This window comes from Xiphophorus maculatus, chromosome 14 (assembly GCF_002775205.1).
Source record: "Xiphophorus maculatus strain JP 163 A chromosome 14, X_maculatus-5.0-male, whole genome shotgun sequence".
NCBI lineage: Eukaryota > Metazoa > Chordata > Actinopteri > Cyprinodontiformes > Poeciliidae > Xiphophorus > Xiphophorus maculatus.
In genome coordinates this window covers 785,626-805,007 of record NC_036456.1, presented here as the reverse complement: position 1 = coordinate 805,007, position 19,382 = coordinate 785,626, and the positions used below count along the sequence as shown (strand labels likewise).

General features: G+C 40.1%; 1 protein-coding gene across 3 annotated transcripts in view; it reads right to left on the bottom strand.

Annotated features, from left to right (window-relative positions):
- Nucleotides 1-221: 221 nt before the first annotated feature.
- The window catches only part of pde5a (phosphodiesterase 5A), a 129,632-nt gene continuing 110,471 nt past the window's right edge, over nucleotides 222-19,382 (bottom strand). For all 3 annotated transcript variants that reach the window (XM_023346291.1, XM_023346290.1, XM_023346293.1), the window contains 6 exons: nucleotides 10,801-10,901; nucleotides 10,140-10,217; nucleotides 6,587-6,650; nucleotides 1,749-1,823; nucleotides 1,555-1,638; nucleotides 222-1,454 (listed from right to left, as the gene is read on the bottom strand). In XM_023346291.1, coding sequence (XP_023202059.1) covers nucleotides 1,335-1,454; nucleotides 1,555-1,638; nucleotides 1,749-1,823; nucleotides 6,587-6,650; nucleotides 10,140-10,217; nucleotides 10,801-10,901 — 522 coding nt within the window. In that variant the 3' untranslated portion in view covers nucleotides 222-1,334. The remainder of the gene's footprint in view (nucleotides 1,455-1,554; nucleotides 1,639-1,748; nucleotides 1,824-6,586; nucleotides 6,651-10,139; nucleotides 10,218-10,800; nucleotides 10,902-19,382) is intronic.

Here is a 19,382-nt window from a genome sequence, read left to right as displayed (position 1 = left end):
AATTTCTCTTTTATAATGGCCAATAATTTAATTTGACCTAATTGCTACTGTAGGAGCCATGGTTTAAAATGTAACAAATTTTGACTCCTATGCTTTATATAATATTTTATCCTATTTTATGATTGCTTTGAATATTGCCACGTTCTACAAACAAATGATGCAATTAGTCCAGGGACGTAGAAACCCAGGAGAACAACTTGAAACCAATTGTATTCTTTTTCTTTTCCATTCTGTCAGCTTAACGTCACACACAGACCCGTTGCCAAGGCAACTTTCAAACAACAGCTCCAGGAGTTGAAGGAGCAAAGATTAAGTTCAAGTGTATTAGGAATTAAAATAAGAAAAAACACACTAAAAAATTCCCACACAAAGAAATACCAAAACATTCAGCCCGCTACAGATTTCTGTTTTTTGAATTTTCAGGCTTGCTGTTTATTTTGCGATCATTAAAAAGTAATTGCCTCAACACTTGTGGTGGTTGATTAGCTAATTTAAACACCTGCTCTACTGATAATCTGCCACAAAGTAGATGTGTGGGTTGATTTATTTTTGTACTAACTGAACCGAAACACACTGAACTATGCAGCTTGGGCATGTTACACATAGTTAACCTACTTTTCACTTTAATTCAAACTTTTTACTGACATGTGAAATGTGATTCTCTTGGACCTTGTTATCTTGCTGTCATAGAGTTTTCAATTAATAGCAAAACACTGTGTCCTTTTTTCAGATTCTTTGTCATTTCCCCGACCACCGATATTGCAGGCTCAATGCAAACCAATAGCGCATGTGGCGCACTGCAAGTCTTGTGATGTTCACTGACCGGACTTGCCATTTATGTTTTACAATGAAATTTTAAAAAGCAGTCGCCTACTGGCTGTTAATATTTTATACACAGATCGCAGCTGCTGCCAAGTTACTGTCCACAAGTATATGCAGGCACATAAAGTAAAAATGTGTAGGAAATATTGGGGGGGACTGTCCCCCTCAGGCCAGAGTTGATGGGGACATGTCCACACCAGGCCTTCAGGAAGTTACGCCTATGTTCTCATATCTTAGATCCGACTTCCAAGATAAATGGAACACACCAGAACATTTAGCTTTGAGAGGATAGCATGATTGCAGTGACAGATGTGGGAAGAACTGCTTGGTGAGAACCACATAAGATTTGAGACCTTATGGTGGCTTTCCCTTTTCAGAAATGGTTAAAGTCCCATAGTCCACAAAACATGTCTGTAGTACCATACTAATCTTATGAATGTTTAGTGAGTCTGGGAGACACAGGAAGAAGTCCTGGAATTTGCAGTTTTTCCAGAAGCCAAACTGTAGTTGGATCACACCAGGCCATTGACCAGGCCTTTCTCACAATCCTCAGCCAGATGCTTCCAATGCTGCCGGTTTTTCTGACACCCTTCCAGCAGAGGGCAGCAGTGCTCTGATAAGCCAGCCAAGGTCTGTGAAAACAACAATGATAGAAAATGCCGGGGTGGCTTTTGTCTGAAAGTCATTTTAATCACTAGATGGAAAAGACAGAAACAGTTGGGTCCAAATTACCTCATATAGCTGAACACAAATGGCATCAATGAAGGAAACCTGCATGCTGGGTATCTTATCTCTTTTCTCACGATTCATAAGATCCTGAAGTAAAAGGCATGAAATGATTATAAGCAAAAGTTGTAGTGTCTTTATTTGGCAGTTTAAGTTATATGACAGAATAAATTCCAATATGTTATGATTTGTCTTCTTACAATAGGCTCAATGTTCAGTTCCCGACGCTCTTTGTCCCCCTGTTCAAAGAATTCAGTGGCCACAAGTTCTGCGATCTGCAAAAAGTCAACATTTGACTGCACACACATATAAGCCAAAACAGAAATGAATACAACTGTTTTTTAGGCTTATTCCAGTGTTTGAAGCTGGAAACCCCAAATGCTACTGTACTGATGATGCGTCACATCTGGCATTTTAATGAAGCTCCCAATGACATGGTATTCTAAATGAAAAATATTTCTTAACACTGTCAAACTTTAAAAGAACAAAAAGTGAAATACAAAGACAGAAACAATAAACCTGCCAATAGGCAGGTTTAAGTCCTGCTATGTCAAAAGTCTGTGCTTACAGAGAACAGCCTCAGGTTCCAATCAGCATTACTCTGTGGAAGTGAATACTGACGCCACCTGCAGGGCTCCATGGGTTGGTAATCAAGCCTCAGAGCAACAGAGCAGGAGGACTCTGGCTGAGTAATATCTTATTATAGCTCAGAAAAAACAACATCCAGGAAGTCTTTATTTACTTGTGTCAATGAAAGCAACACCTTTCCATGTCTGCATCAAAACAATGAGATTTACAGAAAGATTTAGGAGTCATTCAATGTGGAGAATGTCCACATTAATCAATGACCAAGTCTAATTTACATGTCCTAGTATTCCCTTAGATATTATATTAGTGTTTATATTTTGTTCTCTACTGTCAGTAGATAACTGAAACACCAAAGCATGCTGGACTTTATTCAACTACAAGTTTACTAGCAGCCAAGAAAATTAGCACTTTAGAATTTATCTGGAAAATACATTTGGGGGAAACCAAGTGCAACAAACAGTTAGCAAAAGCGCTAAAAGAAGATTTAGTTCTACCTTTATTAGCATGTGTGGCCCTCAGCTTTGTATTAAGGCTATGCAATATTAGGAAAGCTGGGCGATATGTGATAATGTTGATGAATGTTGTGTTGATGACATGACTTAAATCAAAATATCTAATGACAAATAAACTGACGGAATGTCTTTCTGCTTTGGGTTTGTTGCAAACAGACCCCATGTAGAGAGCAGCTAAACTAAATTAATTACACAGAGGGCTTGAACACATGGTATTCACATGGTATGAACACATGGAACACATGGTAATATTGCCACGTTCTACAAACAAATGATGCAATTAGTACAGGGACATAGAAACTCAGGAGAACAACTTGAAACCAATTGTATTCTTTTTCTTTTCCATTCTCTTCATTCTGACATTATTAGCTAACGTCTACTGCAGTCCAAACAGTTCATTGCAAAATATCTATAGTGCACAGTGATGTTGAGCAACACCAGATTTTATTAGGATACAATATAGTTTGTTATGTTAAGACAAGCTTTCAGTCTGTCTTAACATAAGGTAATGTTTGCTAAGAAATTTAAAGTAAACCATTTCCTTTAGTCCTAGAAGATGTGACGTGTTGTTTCTTACTAAGACCCACATAAGATGCCATCCTGTCTGTTGCTGTTTCCATGTTACAGATCATTTGCATGTGTATGCATGTTTATTGCGTTGCATGTTTTCCTCAGAGATGCAATCTAATGATGGAGGCCACAGCTGTTTTTATTAATGAGCACTCAATTATGGACACACAAAGAACATGTCGAAGTGCTGAGCTCCCTCTGAGCCTTCCATTCCTAATGAGGAGCAGAATAACGAAGAGCACCAGGGAGATGAAACAATAGGGACACAGCTCTGAGTGCATGAGGACTACACTGTCAGCTACTAAACAGAGATGAACCGAGTAGTCAGAGCTAAGAGAGATAAAAACAGGAAACAGCCAACACAGGAAGCTCAGCTGCTGTCAGACAGATTCTGTACATTGGTAAAGATGCCAGCCTCACTGCTGTCAACAAAGGTTAGAGGTGAATCCAACATGTGTACAGGTGATTTAATAGCATACAAGCTAACAGTAAATCAATGGAATCACTGCATCTAACAGATGCTTGTGTGGGCACATCAGTTATGAGATGTAGAGGTCAGAGGTGGTGAAAAAGCTCAAACTCAAACTTATAATGACAGTGAAGGTGATCAGTTGTATGATTCAAACCAAATACAAAGAAACCGAAACATAGTACTGACTATTTCTGCAAGTATTTCAATTCAAATTCAGTAGAAAAATACAGCTCAATAAATGTTGTATCTGAAGACTGTCGCTGATCAACAGCATCATAAGGGTCATGCTCACAGTTCAATTTATGGGCAACAGAGACAATATTCCTCAGTAACATGTCCTGGATGGCATCAGTAGTTGGCAAGCTCTGCTAATCCTGGTGCAATGTTGCATCAAATAAAACTCCAAGGTGGCCTAGAAGCACTAAATTTTCACCATTACTACTTAGCTAACCAATTACAATACCTCATCAAATAGATGCACTCAACCCATCACTTCCATCCCTTTTCTGGATCAAACTGCATAGACATATTAATAAAAGACCTACCATTCATTAGCAACACAATTAGACATCACAACTGTTTCAAAAATCCAGCAATTGCCAAAAATCTGACAGCTTGGTAGAAAAGCAATAAAATAACAAACTCTATATTCTCACCCACAACTAGAGTAATCCAGATTTCACTGCAAATAAATGATCCTGTCTAGAACTACATGGAAGAAAAAAGGCATTACATACCTCCACCACATTCCTGATAAGCATAACTTCTTAACATTTCAACTAGGGGTGCACCGATTGCAGTTTCTGGCCAATCGCTGATTACCAATCTTTCAAAAAGCCTAACTTACCAATTCCTATTTTGGCCGATACCCGTTTTTTGTCTGAGATGTTGCTCAATATATCAAGAATGTTGCTGAATTGGCAACAATGGGGTACCTATTGTTAACTGTAAATGTGCAGACATGACCTGGTTGGCTGGTTTGTCAGTAAAACTTCTCTCACGGGAGAAAAGAAAAACACAGTGGTTGATTTTTAGACCTTTGCTGAGGTTGGTAACATTGGTAGATAAGATCAGCTTCGCATGTAAAAATCGGCCGATCTCCCAAAATTAAGGGAATGGTGCACCCCTAATTCAACAGCTTATTGCTAAATACAACATTGACAAGAAACAGTTTCTTCAATATATTCCATTAAGACAATAAAAAAAATCAAAAATAACATCAATAACTTTCACCTAGGACAATCATTCCTACTCGATATCATCAACAAAATCACAAAGTCTCCAAAAACACTCTCAAAACTATAAAAACTAATATTGTCAACAAACAATGCACTTCAAATTTTGATCACTAAATGGGAAAAAAGATCTTACCATCCATACAGATAATTAATTTTGGAATAATTTTCAGCATGTCCAACAACACCAACATACTGTTGAAACAATATAAAATAATCCATAGAACACATTTCACACAGCACATAGTGCACATCATGGGACTTAGAGAATCAGACATTTGCACACACTGTACACTTAATACGACTGATGACCACCTCCACACATTCTGGCTCTGTCCACTAATCCAAAATGTCTGGAAAGAAACAATCACCAAACTGTCTCAAATCTCTGGCCACAACATCCCGCTATCCCCTTCCGTCTGCTTACTTGGTGATCTAGATGAACTGAACATCAACTTCAAACAGACACCGATTGACTATGTTCTGTGTTTTGTTTTTGTTTTGAATGTATCCATTTTAATGAATAAGTTCTTGTTTGTTTGTGTTTGCTTTATTTTTTCCTCTTTTTTGGTTATTTGATTTCTGTTCTGTTGCTGTAATTTGTTCTATTATTTGGTTAATTATTTTATGAATCAATACCCCTTTTTGCTTTTTGTCACTCTATGATGTTGTACATACACTAGAAAAAAAAGTCCTGGTGCCGTAGTGCTGGTGACTGGTCTTGGTCTCAAGACACTTTCTTGTCCACATTTGTACTTGGTCTTATGTTGGTGTTGGAGATTGAGGACTCTGGATTTTATTTCAAGGCCAGTCAAGAACACAACTGTGGAAATATCACTAAATTGCTAGAATATTCTTCAATTTATTTGTTAATAGGAGATGTCTGCAAAATCTTTAGTAATACAATTTTGCTACATAAATCATGAAGAATATATCTGTGAAACAAAATCAAGGAGAAGGCAACACATAAATTCTGAAGGTGGGGACTATGTCAGCCTTTTATTGTCACTTAGAAGAAAAGCACAAGGTAAGGTAAGCTAAATAATGCTAAGAAAGCTAGCTGTCTAACATAAGCAATTCTTTACCTGGCCCTCAAACAAAAAGATGTAGTCAATATCAGCTATTCAATTGAAGTTACCTATGTGGTATGTTTTAGGGCACTAGTCAGCTGTTTACCATCTAGCTTTGTGCACAAGCTAATGTCACCTAATATTGTGGGAGCTGGTCTTGACTTGGTCTCAGCCCCTAAACGTCTTGGTCCTGTCTTGGTCTCAGGTTAGGTAGATTTTGCCAACATTTGTAGACGAAAATGTGGATGAATGTGGATCATAGTTAATCCACTTCTATTGTGTTCTAACTACCATATGTTTAAAAAGCTGTCAGAGATTCAAGTATTATTTGAGCTTTTGAGTTTTAGCGCCATATGCAACTTTGAAACAACTGAAAGCTTGCATTGAGTATTTCTACAGTGTGATGCTGCAAATTATGATGTTTCTTATTTAGCTTAATAAATATCAGGCTTATGACGAGAAAGAATAACTCATCCATTGTCATTCAGAAAGCAGCAGTTTTCTAACTGGTCAGCAATGTTAGGTGAGCTAAGGAAAATACAACACAACAAAGAGACAAAGGTAAAATCTGAGTAGATGATTGTTTTTTACCCTTTTTTGAACTGGCCAGGGTTTAGTGATGGCAGAGATGTCACATGCAGTCATCAGCATTGACCTGAGGGAGATGAAGGGACATAATATAAAATATTGTCAATCGAAGTCATCTTTCACAGAAACTTCCCAGTAGTTCTTAAAAGTCCTTAACCACACTGTCAAATGATGGTAGAAACATAACTTCAAGAATATTTGATCTAATGTTTGACCTAAATTTTTAGTCAGGTGTATCAGAAAAAAGAGGATAAAATACAAATGCACAGTACACTTTTCAGATCAGATTTCTCTAAGAAAAATGTTAATCCAGATTTTATTTCTGCATTTTTACATAATACCTAAACATAATGACCTAGGTTTCTGGCTACAATGTGGTACAATATAAGAAATAACTACCCTTACAAAAAAATCCCATGAAATTCACATGTTCCACATTTGGTTCCCATTTTCCACATGTGATAAAGTATTTTGTTGGATCCATGGTTTATTCAACAAGGGATCACATGTGATCAGATATTTCTCACATGTGCCTTAGTTTATGTGCCTCTGGAATAACTTAAATAAATGTTAAGTTATGCCAGAGACATAAACTTCAACTTTAAGACAAAGCGACACTTATATTTATGTGTTAATAGAAATATTTGATAATAATGTAAAGTATATAGTTAACTAATAAAATAACCAACTGGTGTGAAATAAACGTTTAAAATGCTTTATAAAATAAAATAATACAAAATAAAGGGTTTAAGTTTGATATATATATATATATATATATATATATATATATATATATATATATATATATTTCGTGTTACGTCAAAAAATTTCGCGAGATGTTTTCAAGTCCAACCCCCCACTCTAGAAGATTCTTCATTTCGCACCGTTGGACAGTTGAGGATGGTTAAAAAAAAGAAAAGAAAAAAAAGAAAAAGAAAAGCGGATAGTTGAGCGCTTTCTTTCTCTTTCTAATGGATAAAGTGGACTTGAAGAGTTGGCTTTTTTTCCCAAACAAAAGGTGAGAAATGTTTTACTTAATTTGAATCTCGAGGTGTATCGAAAATGTTTACACAGAAATATAAATGTGGAAAGTAATGCGTACTGATAGTGATGTACCGGTGAACTTTTCCTTAGTACTAAAGTCATGCTAAGCTAGCTAAACGTTAACTGAACGCTGGCCCATTTTACAGTTTGAAGGCTTTATCTTGAGTCCTACAGCTCCCAAAACAAATTAGTGTGGATTTGATGGTTCGATGCTTCACTACTTAAACTTTACCTCGCCTATTTTTTAATGGAGAGAACAACACATGGCAGCTGTTTACTCAGTCAAAATGAAAGTTGAGAACCGTTATAATAAAACGGCCATTTCTCCCCTCTCGCTCCATGTCTGGAACATGTGCAGATATGTGAGCTTGCTATTATGACGACAGTAGAAAAATATAAATTGATCTGTTACTGTTTTTAACACTGCGTGATTTTTCTTTGAATTGCCAAGAGAATCATAGTTTTATCAACTCACTGTGGTGGTGTTTTATCAACACCACCACAGTGGTGGGGCTCATCTCAGGAGGCGACGAGTCCGCCTACAGGGGTGAGGTGGAGCGGCTGTTGCAGTGGTCCAGGGAGAACAATCTGCTCCTCAACAACTCAAAGACAAAATAACTCATAATAGATTACAGGAGGAATAAAACGGACATTACACCACTAACCATTGGGGGAAAATGTGTGGAGAGGGTAGCTGATTTCCGTTTCCTGGGGGTCCACATTGAGCAGGGCCTCACATGGAACATGAACACCTTCGAGCTGATAAAAAAGGCCCAGCAAAGACTGTACTTCCTGAGGGCTCTCAGGAGGAACAACATCAAGGAGAAGCTGCTGGTGTCCTTCTACAAGTGCTCCATAGAGAGCATACTGACCTACTGTATCTGCGTCTGGTATAACAGCAGCACTACGGCTCAAAGGAAAGCTCTCCAAAGGGTTGTGAATACAGCCCAAAAAATCATTGGCTGCCCTCTCCCCTCACTAGAGGACCTGCACAGTGACCGCTGTCTAAGAAAAGCACAACACATCACAAAGGACACTTCTCACCCCGGACCTTCTCTGTTCACACTGCTGCCTTCAGGCAGAAGATACAGAGCAACCAGAACAAGAACCAACCGTCTCAGAGACAGTTTCTACCCGATAGCAATAACAAAACTAAATACAATCAAAAACAACCATTAATCATCATGAATGATGTATGTGAGAATGTGGCTGTTCTTATTTATTTGTTTTTTTTTTTTGTTTTTTTTGACCAGTTATTTGTTGATTCTTAGATTGTGTGTGAATTGTGAGACAGTCATTTTTTGTTTTTAAGCATATGCACTGACTGATGGCACCTTTTGAATTTCGTTGTCCTTGTGACAATGACAATAAAGATTTTTCTTATCTTATCTCTAACTGAAGTGTTTTTTTAGCCTGACAGGATAGTCACCAAACAACGTCACGTTATGCTGCTTTATTTAGCAGATCAGAGCACCCCATGTCATTCTGGTCAATTACATAATAATGTAAAAGTAGGACTCTGCTATGTGTGTGTGTGTGTGTGTGTGTACATAAAATGTAGTCAAGATCATAGGAGCTTTTTTTTATTGATTTTTACATTTTGTTGGAGGCCAGTGGTCCAGTGAAGCTCAGATGAGGAATGAATGGGGCAACAGATCAGAACAGCCAGAGAAGCACTGGAGAAGGAAAACTCCCCACCTGAGCATCAGCACCCACAGCACCTTCACCTGTGGTTACTGGCAAATATAAGAAGACCCCTATACAAGCCACCAATGCCAACATGTATGTGTGTGTGTTCTAACCATCCTTGAAGACATTAAGGAGACTCAGAGGATTCACAGTCGAATGCTACAGTCTCTCCTGAAACAACGTGAAGGACCAGTCGCTGAGGTTTTATCTGAGGTTCTGTTTTCCCTCTCTGGACTGGCACTGATGGTATTAAACCTGTTTCTACACATTTGGTTTCGACACGTTTATTGTCTGGGCCTAATTTTGGGCAAATCTAGATGGTGTCATGCTCAGATGTTAAAAGTTGTTTCTGGTTCTCAACAGTTTCAAACAGAAGTAAATAAATTGTTTTGTGTACATATATACTTGTCTTGGAAGTCTTGATTCATAGCTACAAGTTTACTTTGGTATGCAGTTATGTCTTAAAAAATTATATGAGATTGACATGTGACCTGATATTCATTGTGAAAAGTGAATAATATGAAGAAATCGGACATTTTTATGGTAGAAAAAGGTGGTCCCATTATTTTATAATTGTGTATATGTATATCACATGTTTACCACGAAACGTTCCAAAATCACACATATACAGTACATGTGCTTTCACATGTGATTCACATCTTTCACACACCATTCACATGAAAAAAGTTGTGTGAACCACATGTGTGGTTTTCATGTGGTCACATGTGACTTTTTCATGAGATTTTTTTGTAAGGGTAAACTAATCCCAGACTAGCCACCTCCTGCTGTAAATAGTTTATTCAAATTCAGTCTTTTTGTTCACCTGAGGAGGTCCCTGTGATGGTCATCCTCCCAAACAAACTGGTTGTTTTTGGTCAGCTCAAAGAACTCTTCTCGCCTTCTGACAATACACACAGATGGAAAGCAAAAAGTTAAAACTGGTGCATCAGCTGCAATTAATGAAATTTATATTTTAGCAAACTTTCATACACTAGATTGCTTTAAACTATTTCCGGGTTTGCCTTCACCCACATATAAACTTCAGTGACATTTTGTACCTAATCCATAGGTGCCAGGCCTCCTTTTACAAGATCTTCAATTTTTCTGGAAAAATTCTGCACAGGTTTTAGGAGTGTTGATAGAAATTTTGACCTTTCTTCCAGGTCACATTTCTGAGGTCAGACACCGATAGTGAACAAGACGGCCTGACTCACAGTTTCTGCTCTAATTTATCTCAAGTTTGTCGGCATTTAATTTCCCCAGCCTTGTCTTTATGGACCTTGTTTTGTTTACTGGTGTTCAGTCATGTTGGAACAGGAAGTGACCGTCCTCAATCTGTTCTTATGAAGTTGGGATTTCAACATGTCTTGGTATGGGGTGAGCAAAAACTTTTTGGATGACTGAGTGAATGTTTTTAGCTTTAGACCAAATTATCCAGCACATATCCCTCTGGCCTGTCTAGAATTGCTTTCTTTGGTACCCACTTCATATACAGGGCGAGGTCCGTGGCCAGTATTGCCTGCTCAATCATCTTCAGAGTGGTCTTGTACTCTGCCAAAGAGAGACCACTGAGGATCTGGTTTCCCTGGAGAGAGAAAACTCTGTGAGTGTAAACACGTTGCATGTTATTGTTTACATCCGGAAATTTGGAGAACAACGCTGGAGTGCAAAAAGACAATTCTTTTACTTGCCATCCACTGCTGTGCTGCTGCAGTAGAACAAAAACCTTTGAAGAACAACTCCAAACCACTCGAATGCTCCTTTTTTTTTACTCTCTCTGTTGGGTAAGCTACATGCAGACCTGTTACCATAGCAACTGATTGACAACCACTGAACTAGTTTATCAGGATTCAACAAATATTTCCCACACAAAGTATACAACATTTAATCCGTTACAGTTTAATGTTTTCAGGTTTAATGTTTATTTTGCAATTATTAATAAGTCCGAATACATCTAATTTAAACACTGATGAAGCTGTAGAGCACACAGAGCCTCCTTAATGTTGGCACTAGGAGGGATATAAACAGCAGTGATGATGATGCTAAATTCCTTAGGCATATAGAAGGGTCTGCATTTCCTGGTCAAAAACTCGATGTCTGGAGAGCCATGAGATGAGACCACCTTGGCAATAATGCACCAGCTGTTATTAGTATAAATGCAAGTACTGCCCCCTCTGGTTTTACCACTGAGTGCTCTACTCCTATCCAAACGGAATATTGTCATTCCCTCTATGTTGACAGTGTTATTGGAAATAGAGGAGTTTAGCCATGTCTCAGTTAGAATTATGGCACAGCAGTTACTCATCTCACGATTTGATGTCATATCCAGCTTTAAGTAGTTCATTTTGTTCTCCAGAGACCGAAAGGTATCCCAAAAGTGCTTATTGCTGTAGATGAGGCAGTAAATGGAATCAGTCACGTTTGCAATCCCATGAAAACAAGAGTGATTTCTTTTCCTGGTGACACTGTATCTGATTTAACTTGCAAAGTTCTCTCTCTAACCACTGATCAGCCAGATATTGAGACTTTAGTTGTGCATGTTGGAGCCAACGATCTGGCAAAGCAGAAATCTGAGATTCTGAAAAAGGACTTTAATATTCTTCTGAACACTATGGGAAAGTTAAAAATGAAGTTATTTCTCAGTGATCCAATTCCATCACCTCAATGGGGAGACGAAAAACACTCCAGGCTGGACATGATAAACAAATGGCTGATTAAAACCTGCTCTGCCAGCTCAGTGACCTTCATCGATAACCTCTGGATTTATTGGCAGAGCTTTCACCTTTTTGGAAGAGGCGGACGCAATCTTAATAAACATGGGATAAAGCTGCTCACTGCAAATCTTTTTTATTTTATCAACAAGGACAGCAACGTGATCATTGCTTCAGAAGAACAGGCTCAAGGAGTTCTGACTAGGATGAAACCCTCTGCATATCAGGAGCAAATCGTTCCAAAACAAGCTGATACATCGACTGGAGACGGAGCGACTGGTTCCCTTCCTCCTTCCCCCCTCCCTCTCTGCTCACCCACTCATTTACAGGAGTCACAAGATACACATGAATAAAAGTCTTCTGGACCGGAGTTTCTTAAATTTACAGATGGAATGAATCAACAGGTTTTACTTGGGACGTCTCTCCTTAGCGCTCACATAGCAAACCTCACTTCATTTAAGCCACCTGACTCTAACTTCCCAGAGGATCCATCACTCTGCGTTTCTGAGGTCTGAGGTCGGGTCCAGATTTTATCTTTACACCTGTCTTACTCCAGAATGTGTTTGGCCCCCCGGCACTGCAAAACAGGACATTACCTGTCCGCATCACTACTAGAAAATTTACAAGAAACAGAAATATAAAATACAGCGGAAGTACTTCAAACGTTAAACTGTTTCCCTGCCTAAAAGAACCTCAGACTGAAGAACTTTTGGTCTCCAAGTCACTTAAACTAGCTCTTTTAAATACCAGATCTCTCTGTGCTAAAGCTCTATTAATTAATGATTTTATCACTGAGCATAATATCGATGTTATGTTTCTGACAGAAACATGGTTGAATGATAATAATGAATCCATCGTACTAATTGAATCTGCGCCTCCTAACTACAATTTCTTCAGTGAGAATAGAAAACATAAAAAAGGAGGCGTGGCTTCAATATTTAAGAGTACCATAAATTGTAGTAAAATCTCTTTGGGTCACTTCACCTCTTTTGAGTATCTTAGAATTGAGATTAAAGGCCACAAACAAACTTTGACACTAACTTTATACAAAACTCCAACATATGTGGAAAATTTCTTTACTGACTTGAATGAGCTTCTGTCTCTCATATGTATTGATTATGGTTGTTTAATTGTCGGTGATTTCAACATTCATGTTGACAACCCCCAACACAGAGGGGCATAAAAGCTCGCTAATATATTAGAGACTTTTGGTCTAACACAACATGTCAAACAAGCAACACACATTCAAGGACACACACTGGACCTGGTTATCAGTAAGGGTGTGAATATTTCCAATCTCTCTGTAACTGATGTCGCCCTGTCAGATCACTTCGCTGTTATCTTTGAAAGTTCTTTATCTTTTAACCCACTTGGACAAACAGCAACCATCACAAAATGTTCTCTCACAGAAAACACAGGAGAAACATTTAATCAAATCTATTCTTCTTCCTCATCCTTAAGCTGCAATGAACAAATCAACCAAAAACAAAAATAAAATGGATTCTCAGTCTCCATTAACAAAAAATGTACTTGGAAAAAAAACTAAACAACATAAAGCCAAAGTGGAAATAAATACTGTATTCAACCTAAAGACTGCAGATTATGAAATCTGTATATTATGTTGCCCTTCAGTAATAATTAGATTTAAATAGAGAAGATGGGCACATCGACTACCTGATGCAATAATTCACACTACATGATTTTTGCTCCTATTTTTCCCTTTAGAACAATCTTAAAACGTTGGTCTTTCTAAGATTGTGTGGTGTGTTACGGTAGATTATCGTTGCCGCTCCGATCTAAATCAGGGGTTTTCCCCGACTGGGCGCTTAACGCAGCCTGTTGAATGTGACAGGTAGCCAATCAGAAAGCGCGGATTCTCCTCAGTGTTTTCTGAGGGGAAATTACAGAGGGGAATCCCAAACAGCTGACACAGCGCAACCTGAATTCCAGCGGACATTGGAGATGATATGTGGAAACAACAGTAATGACGTAGATAAGTTGGTAAATGATTTTCAGTCATTTCCGGAGCCTGGTGCCAGAAGAAAAACGGCGAGTGACTGAGGGTCATTGCGCGTAACGGAAACCCTGTAAATTCTAGACACTAACAGGTACCATAGACTTGCACAAAAATCCGGGAGGGATGGCGGAGTCCCTGCTCGAAATTCCGTGGAAGCCTTGTGCCAGAAGCCCATAAAAATGCTGTCTACATCGTTTTGTGAGCGTGATTGTGGGATTGTGAGCATGAGTGGGAATAAAAATAGCAATAGGTATTTTGTTCCATATAACACAGTAGGAGTGTACCCTGTAAACCTTCTATGGATGCAAACTCGACTAAAAACCCACCTGTTTAGGATTGTATTTGAAACGTAATCAATTACAAATTTATTGATGGAACTTGACTTAATGTCGTGTTTTGATTGTTGATTCTATATTGCATTGTGTTTCTGTGTTTGTAATGATGTAAAGCACTTTGAAATGCCTTGCTACTGAAATGTGCTATACAAATAAAATTTGATTTGATTTTGATTAGATGCCTTAAACACAATTTGAGCAATTTTAAATTTCACCAGATCTTCAAATTTAAGAATTCTAGATTTTAAAAATAATAGGTTTGTGTGCTCATGAAAACTGACACTGTGGATGATTCTATGGCTCGTTTCTGTAGGATACTTAGTGATTGTAAAGAGTCTTTAATTAATTCCCCACACCTCTGAACAATATGTTAAATATGGCAAAATCAGTTATAAAAAAAATACAAAGTGATTTATTATTCAGAATATGTCTGGTTTTAGCCAGAACTGATATGCTTCTACATAGTTTATACAGTATATGTGTTTTAGGAGGTTTTCCAACTAATTTTGTCATCAATTATTACAGGGTATACAAATTTATTATCATATACCCTTTCTAGAGTTACACCCTCTAACTGAATTTGAGTTTGTGCAGTTTTGTAACAGTTTCCAAAAACCATGATTTTAGTTTAGTTCAAATTTAATGACAATTTATAGTTGTCAAACAATTTCTTTAATTTCCTGATTTCTGAGGTGACTATGGATAGAAGTTGTTGTGAGCTTTCACTGGAGTCCTGGGGCCACATGAGGCCCCAGGACTCATGTAAGAGTGTGCAGTTTTCTCACTAAAAATTGGCGTACGGACAAATTTAGAACATTTGGATGTATAAAGCCATGCATGAGCACATATGTGCCCCTAGGCCTGTCACAATAACAAATTTTGCTGAACGATTAATTGTCTCAAAAATTATTGCGATAAACAATAATATTGTTTGAAGACCTTTTTACACTGATTTAATGGAAATGACGTAATAATGCATGCAATTTCCTGCCAAAGATAGATACACTTTATTTTCAAAAGAACACTAAGCACTGGAACTGATAAACAAAATAAACAAATCAACCAAAAACAAAAACAAAATGGATTCTCAGTCTCCATTAACAAAAAATGTACTTGGAAAAAAAACTAAACAACATAAAGCCAAAGTGGAAATAAATACTGTATTCAACCTAAAGAGTGCAGATTATGAAGTCTGTATATTATGTTGCCCTTCAGTAATAATTAGATTTAAATAGAGAAGATGGGCACATCGACTAACTGATGCAATAGTTCACACTACATGATTTTTTGCTCCTATTTTTCCCTTTACAACAATCTTAAAACGTTGGTCTTTCTAAGATTGTGTGGTGTGTTACGGTAGATCGTCGTTGAATATAGAAATGACAAGAGGAGGAGTTGGAGCGAAATTGCTACCGCAGTTGATAAACCCAGTAACTTTTCAGCTGTTCTTCGTTAACGTGACGTAAATAGGTTCTAATGATTTTCATTCAGTCAGGACTTTACACTGACACTAGCCACATGCATTGCAGGTAGACTGTAGTAAAGCATTGATTAATGCCTGGTTTTAAAATTAGTTCACTGGACTTGTGGCCATTATTTTGTGCCCATTGTTGGACACCACACGGCAGGAACGAACCCGATCGAACCGTTATACCTAGGATTTCTGTCGGCTAATGACTTAGACTTAGACTTGTACTTTATTGATCCTTTGGGAAGACTCCCTCAGGAAATTGAAGTTACCAGCAGCTCCCAGGCAAAAAACAAACATAACACACAGTAAGCAAAAGTGCAAGAGAATACAAAATACAAATTAAATACTAAGGTACACACCAAATGTGAGTAACCAAAACCTTAAATTATGCAAGAAAAACCTTAAATTATGCAAGAAACAAGGAATAAGAATATAGAATATAAGAATATAAGTAAATATAAATACAACACAAAAAAAATATAAGAATTTGGCGGATAGATTGACCAGTGATATCGTATTGCACTATGTGGTTTGACCTGATAAGTATGGAGAAAAATACAAGGGGTCACTACTCCTTCCACCCTCTGTCCTGTGTCACCTCCCCCCCCCCAATGAGGAATTGTACAGTCTGAAGGCATGGGGGACAAAAGAGTTCTTAAATCTATTGGTCCGGCACTTGGGAAGCAGCAGTCTGTCACTGAACAGGCTCCTCTGGCTGCTGATGACGGCGTGTAGAGGGTGGCTGCTGTCGTTCATGATGTCCAGCAGTTTGTTCAGTGTCCTCACCTCTGCCACCGTCACCAGAGAGTCCAGCTTCATGCCGACCACAGAGCCGGCACGCCTGGTCAGTTTGTCCAGTCTGGACGTGTCCTTCTTGGATATGCTGCCTCCCCAGCACACCACAGTGTAGAAGAGGACACTGGCAATCACAGACTGGTAGAACATCCAGAGCAGTTTGCTGCAGATGTTAAAGGACCGCAGTCTCCTCAGGAAGTACATCCTGCTCTGCACTTTCCCATACAGGTGGCTAGTGTGTTTTGACCAATCCAGTTTACTGTCCAGCCACAGCCCGAGGTATTTGTAGGAGTCCACGACCTCAACCTCTGTTCCCTCTAATGCGACTGGTCTCGGCTTTGGTCTGGACCTCCCAAAGTCTATAACCAGCTCCTTCGTCTTAGTGGTGTTGAGTTCCAGGTGGTTTGTGTGGCACCAGAGAGCAAAGTCCCTCACCAGACAGCGATACTCCTCCTCTCTGTCGTCCCTGATACATCCGACTATGGCTGTGTCATCAGCATACTTCTGTATGTGACACAGCTCCGAGATGTAGTGGAAGTCAGAGGAGTACAGGGTGAAGAGAAGAGGGGCCAGCACTGTGCCCTGGGGGGCTCCTGTGTTGCTGACCACAGTGTCAGACACGGTGTCCTTCAGCCTGACATACTGCGGCCTGTTGGTGAGGTAACTATGGATCCAGGTGACCAGGTGCGGGTCTACTCCCATGCTGTTTAGTTTATCCTGGAGCAGAAGGGGCTGGATTGTATTAAAGGCACTGGAGAAGTCCAAAAATAGGATCCTCACCGTGCCGCTGCCCTTATCCAGGTGGGAGTGGACCCGGTGCAGCAGGTAGAGGATGGCATCCTCCACACCAACATCTGACTGGTAGGCGAATTGCAGGAGATCCTGGGCATGTTCCACCTGGGGTCTGAGGAGGCCGAGGAAGAGCCGCTCCAACGTCTTCATCAGGTGTGAAGTAAGTGCCACGGGCCGAAAGTCATTCAGCTCGCTGGGCCTGTTCTTCTTGGGCACTGGGACGATGCAGGATGTCTTCCAGAGGGTGGGCACTTCCCTTAGCTGCAGGCTGAGGTTGAAGATCCGCTGTAGTGGCTCTCCCAGTTCAGTAGCGCAGGTCTTCAGCAGCCTTGGACACACCTGGTCCGGCCCTGCTGCTTTCCTGGGCTTGAGCTTCCTCAGCTGTTCTCTGACCTGGTCTGTGGTGAAGTGGGGCGGGGGGTGTGCTGAGGTGTGTGGGGGGGTTGTCAGTGTAGTGTTGTCTGGGGGGAGGTGTGTGGTAAGGAGCAGGGGTGGCTGCAGTGAGGGAGGGGTTTGGGGGGCCATGGACTGGTTGAACCTGTTGAAGAAGTTGTTCAGTTCGTTTGCCCTCTCCATTGTTCCCCCAACGACTCTGGTCTTTGTGTTGAGGCCAGTGATGGTCCTCACACCTTCCCAGACCTCCTTCATGTTGTTCTCTCTCAGCTTCTGCTCCACCTTTCTCCTGTAACTGTCTTTTGCTTCCCTCACACACTGTTTCACCTCCTGCTGTGCTGCCTTCATGGCCTCCCTGTCTCCTCTCCTGAAGGCAGCCTTCTTCTTATTGAGGACAGTTTTGACTTCCCGCGTTACCCATGGCTTGTTATTAGGGTAACAGCGGACAGTCTTGGCAGGGGATACCACATCTGCACAGAAGTTCAGATAGTCCATCAGGCAGTGTGTCAGCCCCTCTATGTCCTTGTTATGCGGGCTGAACAGTGCATCCCAGTCCGTGGTGTTATAACAGTCTCTCAGAGCACTCTCCATCTCAGGGGACCACCTCCTGATGGAGCGGGATGGTATAGGCTGCTTTTGGACCAGGGGGGTGTACAGTGGCTGTAAGTGAACGAGGTTGTGATCTGACTTCCCTAGTGGGGGCAGGGGTGTTGCTCTGTATGCATCCCTCACATTGGCATACAGGAGGTCAATTGTCCTGTTATTCCTAGTGTGGCAGTCAACAGCTTGGTGGAAAGTGGCCAAAGTAGAGTCCAAAGTCACATGATTGAAGTCCCTAGAAATTATAATAAAAGCGTCAGGATGTTGTGTCTGTAGCCTTGCTGTGACAGAGTGGATTTTCTCACATGCAGTGGTAGAGTCCGCTCTCGGTGGGATGTAAACGCAGATGGAGATCACGTGACTAAACTCCCTCGGCAGGTAGTATGGCCGCAGGCTAACGGCTAATAGCTCGAGGTCCCGGCAACACCAAACAGTCTTTACAGTGATATGTCCTGGGTTACACCATTGGTTGTTCACATACATGATGAGTCCCCCACCTTTTCTTTTACCGCTCGCTTTCGTGTCCCTATCAGCCCTCACAGCGGTGAATCCTGGCAGGTCCACGTTAGCATCCAGCACGAGGTGGTTTAGCCATGTCTCTGTAAAGATGAACAAGCTGCTCTCTCTGTAGATCCGCTGGTTGTTCAGTGCAGACAGCTCATCGATCTTGTTCGGCAGCGAGTTCACATTCCCCATGATTACAGTGGGAATCCATGGCTTGTATAGCCTCCTATTGTCCGCTAGCTTGGCCTTCAGTTTAGCCCCAGCCTTGCAGCCCCTCGGTCTCCTCCTCAGCTCCACCGGAATGTTGTGCCTTATGCCGGCTTGTCCCATTGTTCTCCAGTCCAGCAGTTCCTCTCTTGAATAAGTGAGAAAAAAGTCTCCTGGTTGCGTATTTGGTTTGAAATTATCCATGGGATAAATAAAGAGCACACACAGCAACTTAAGAAGT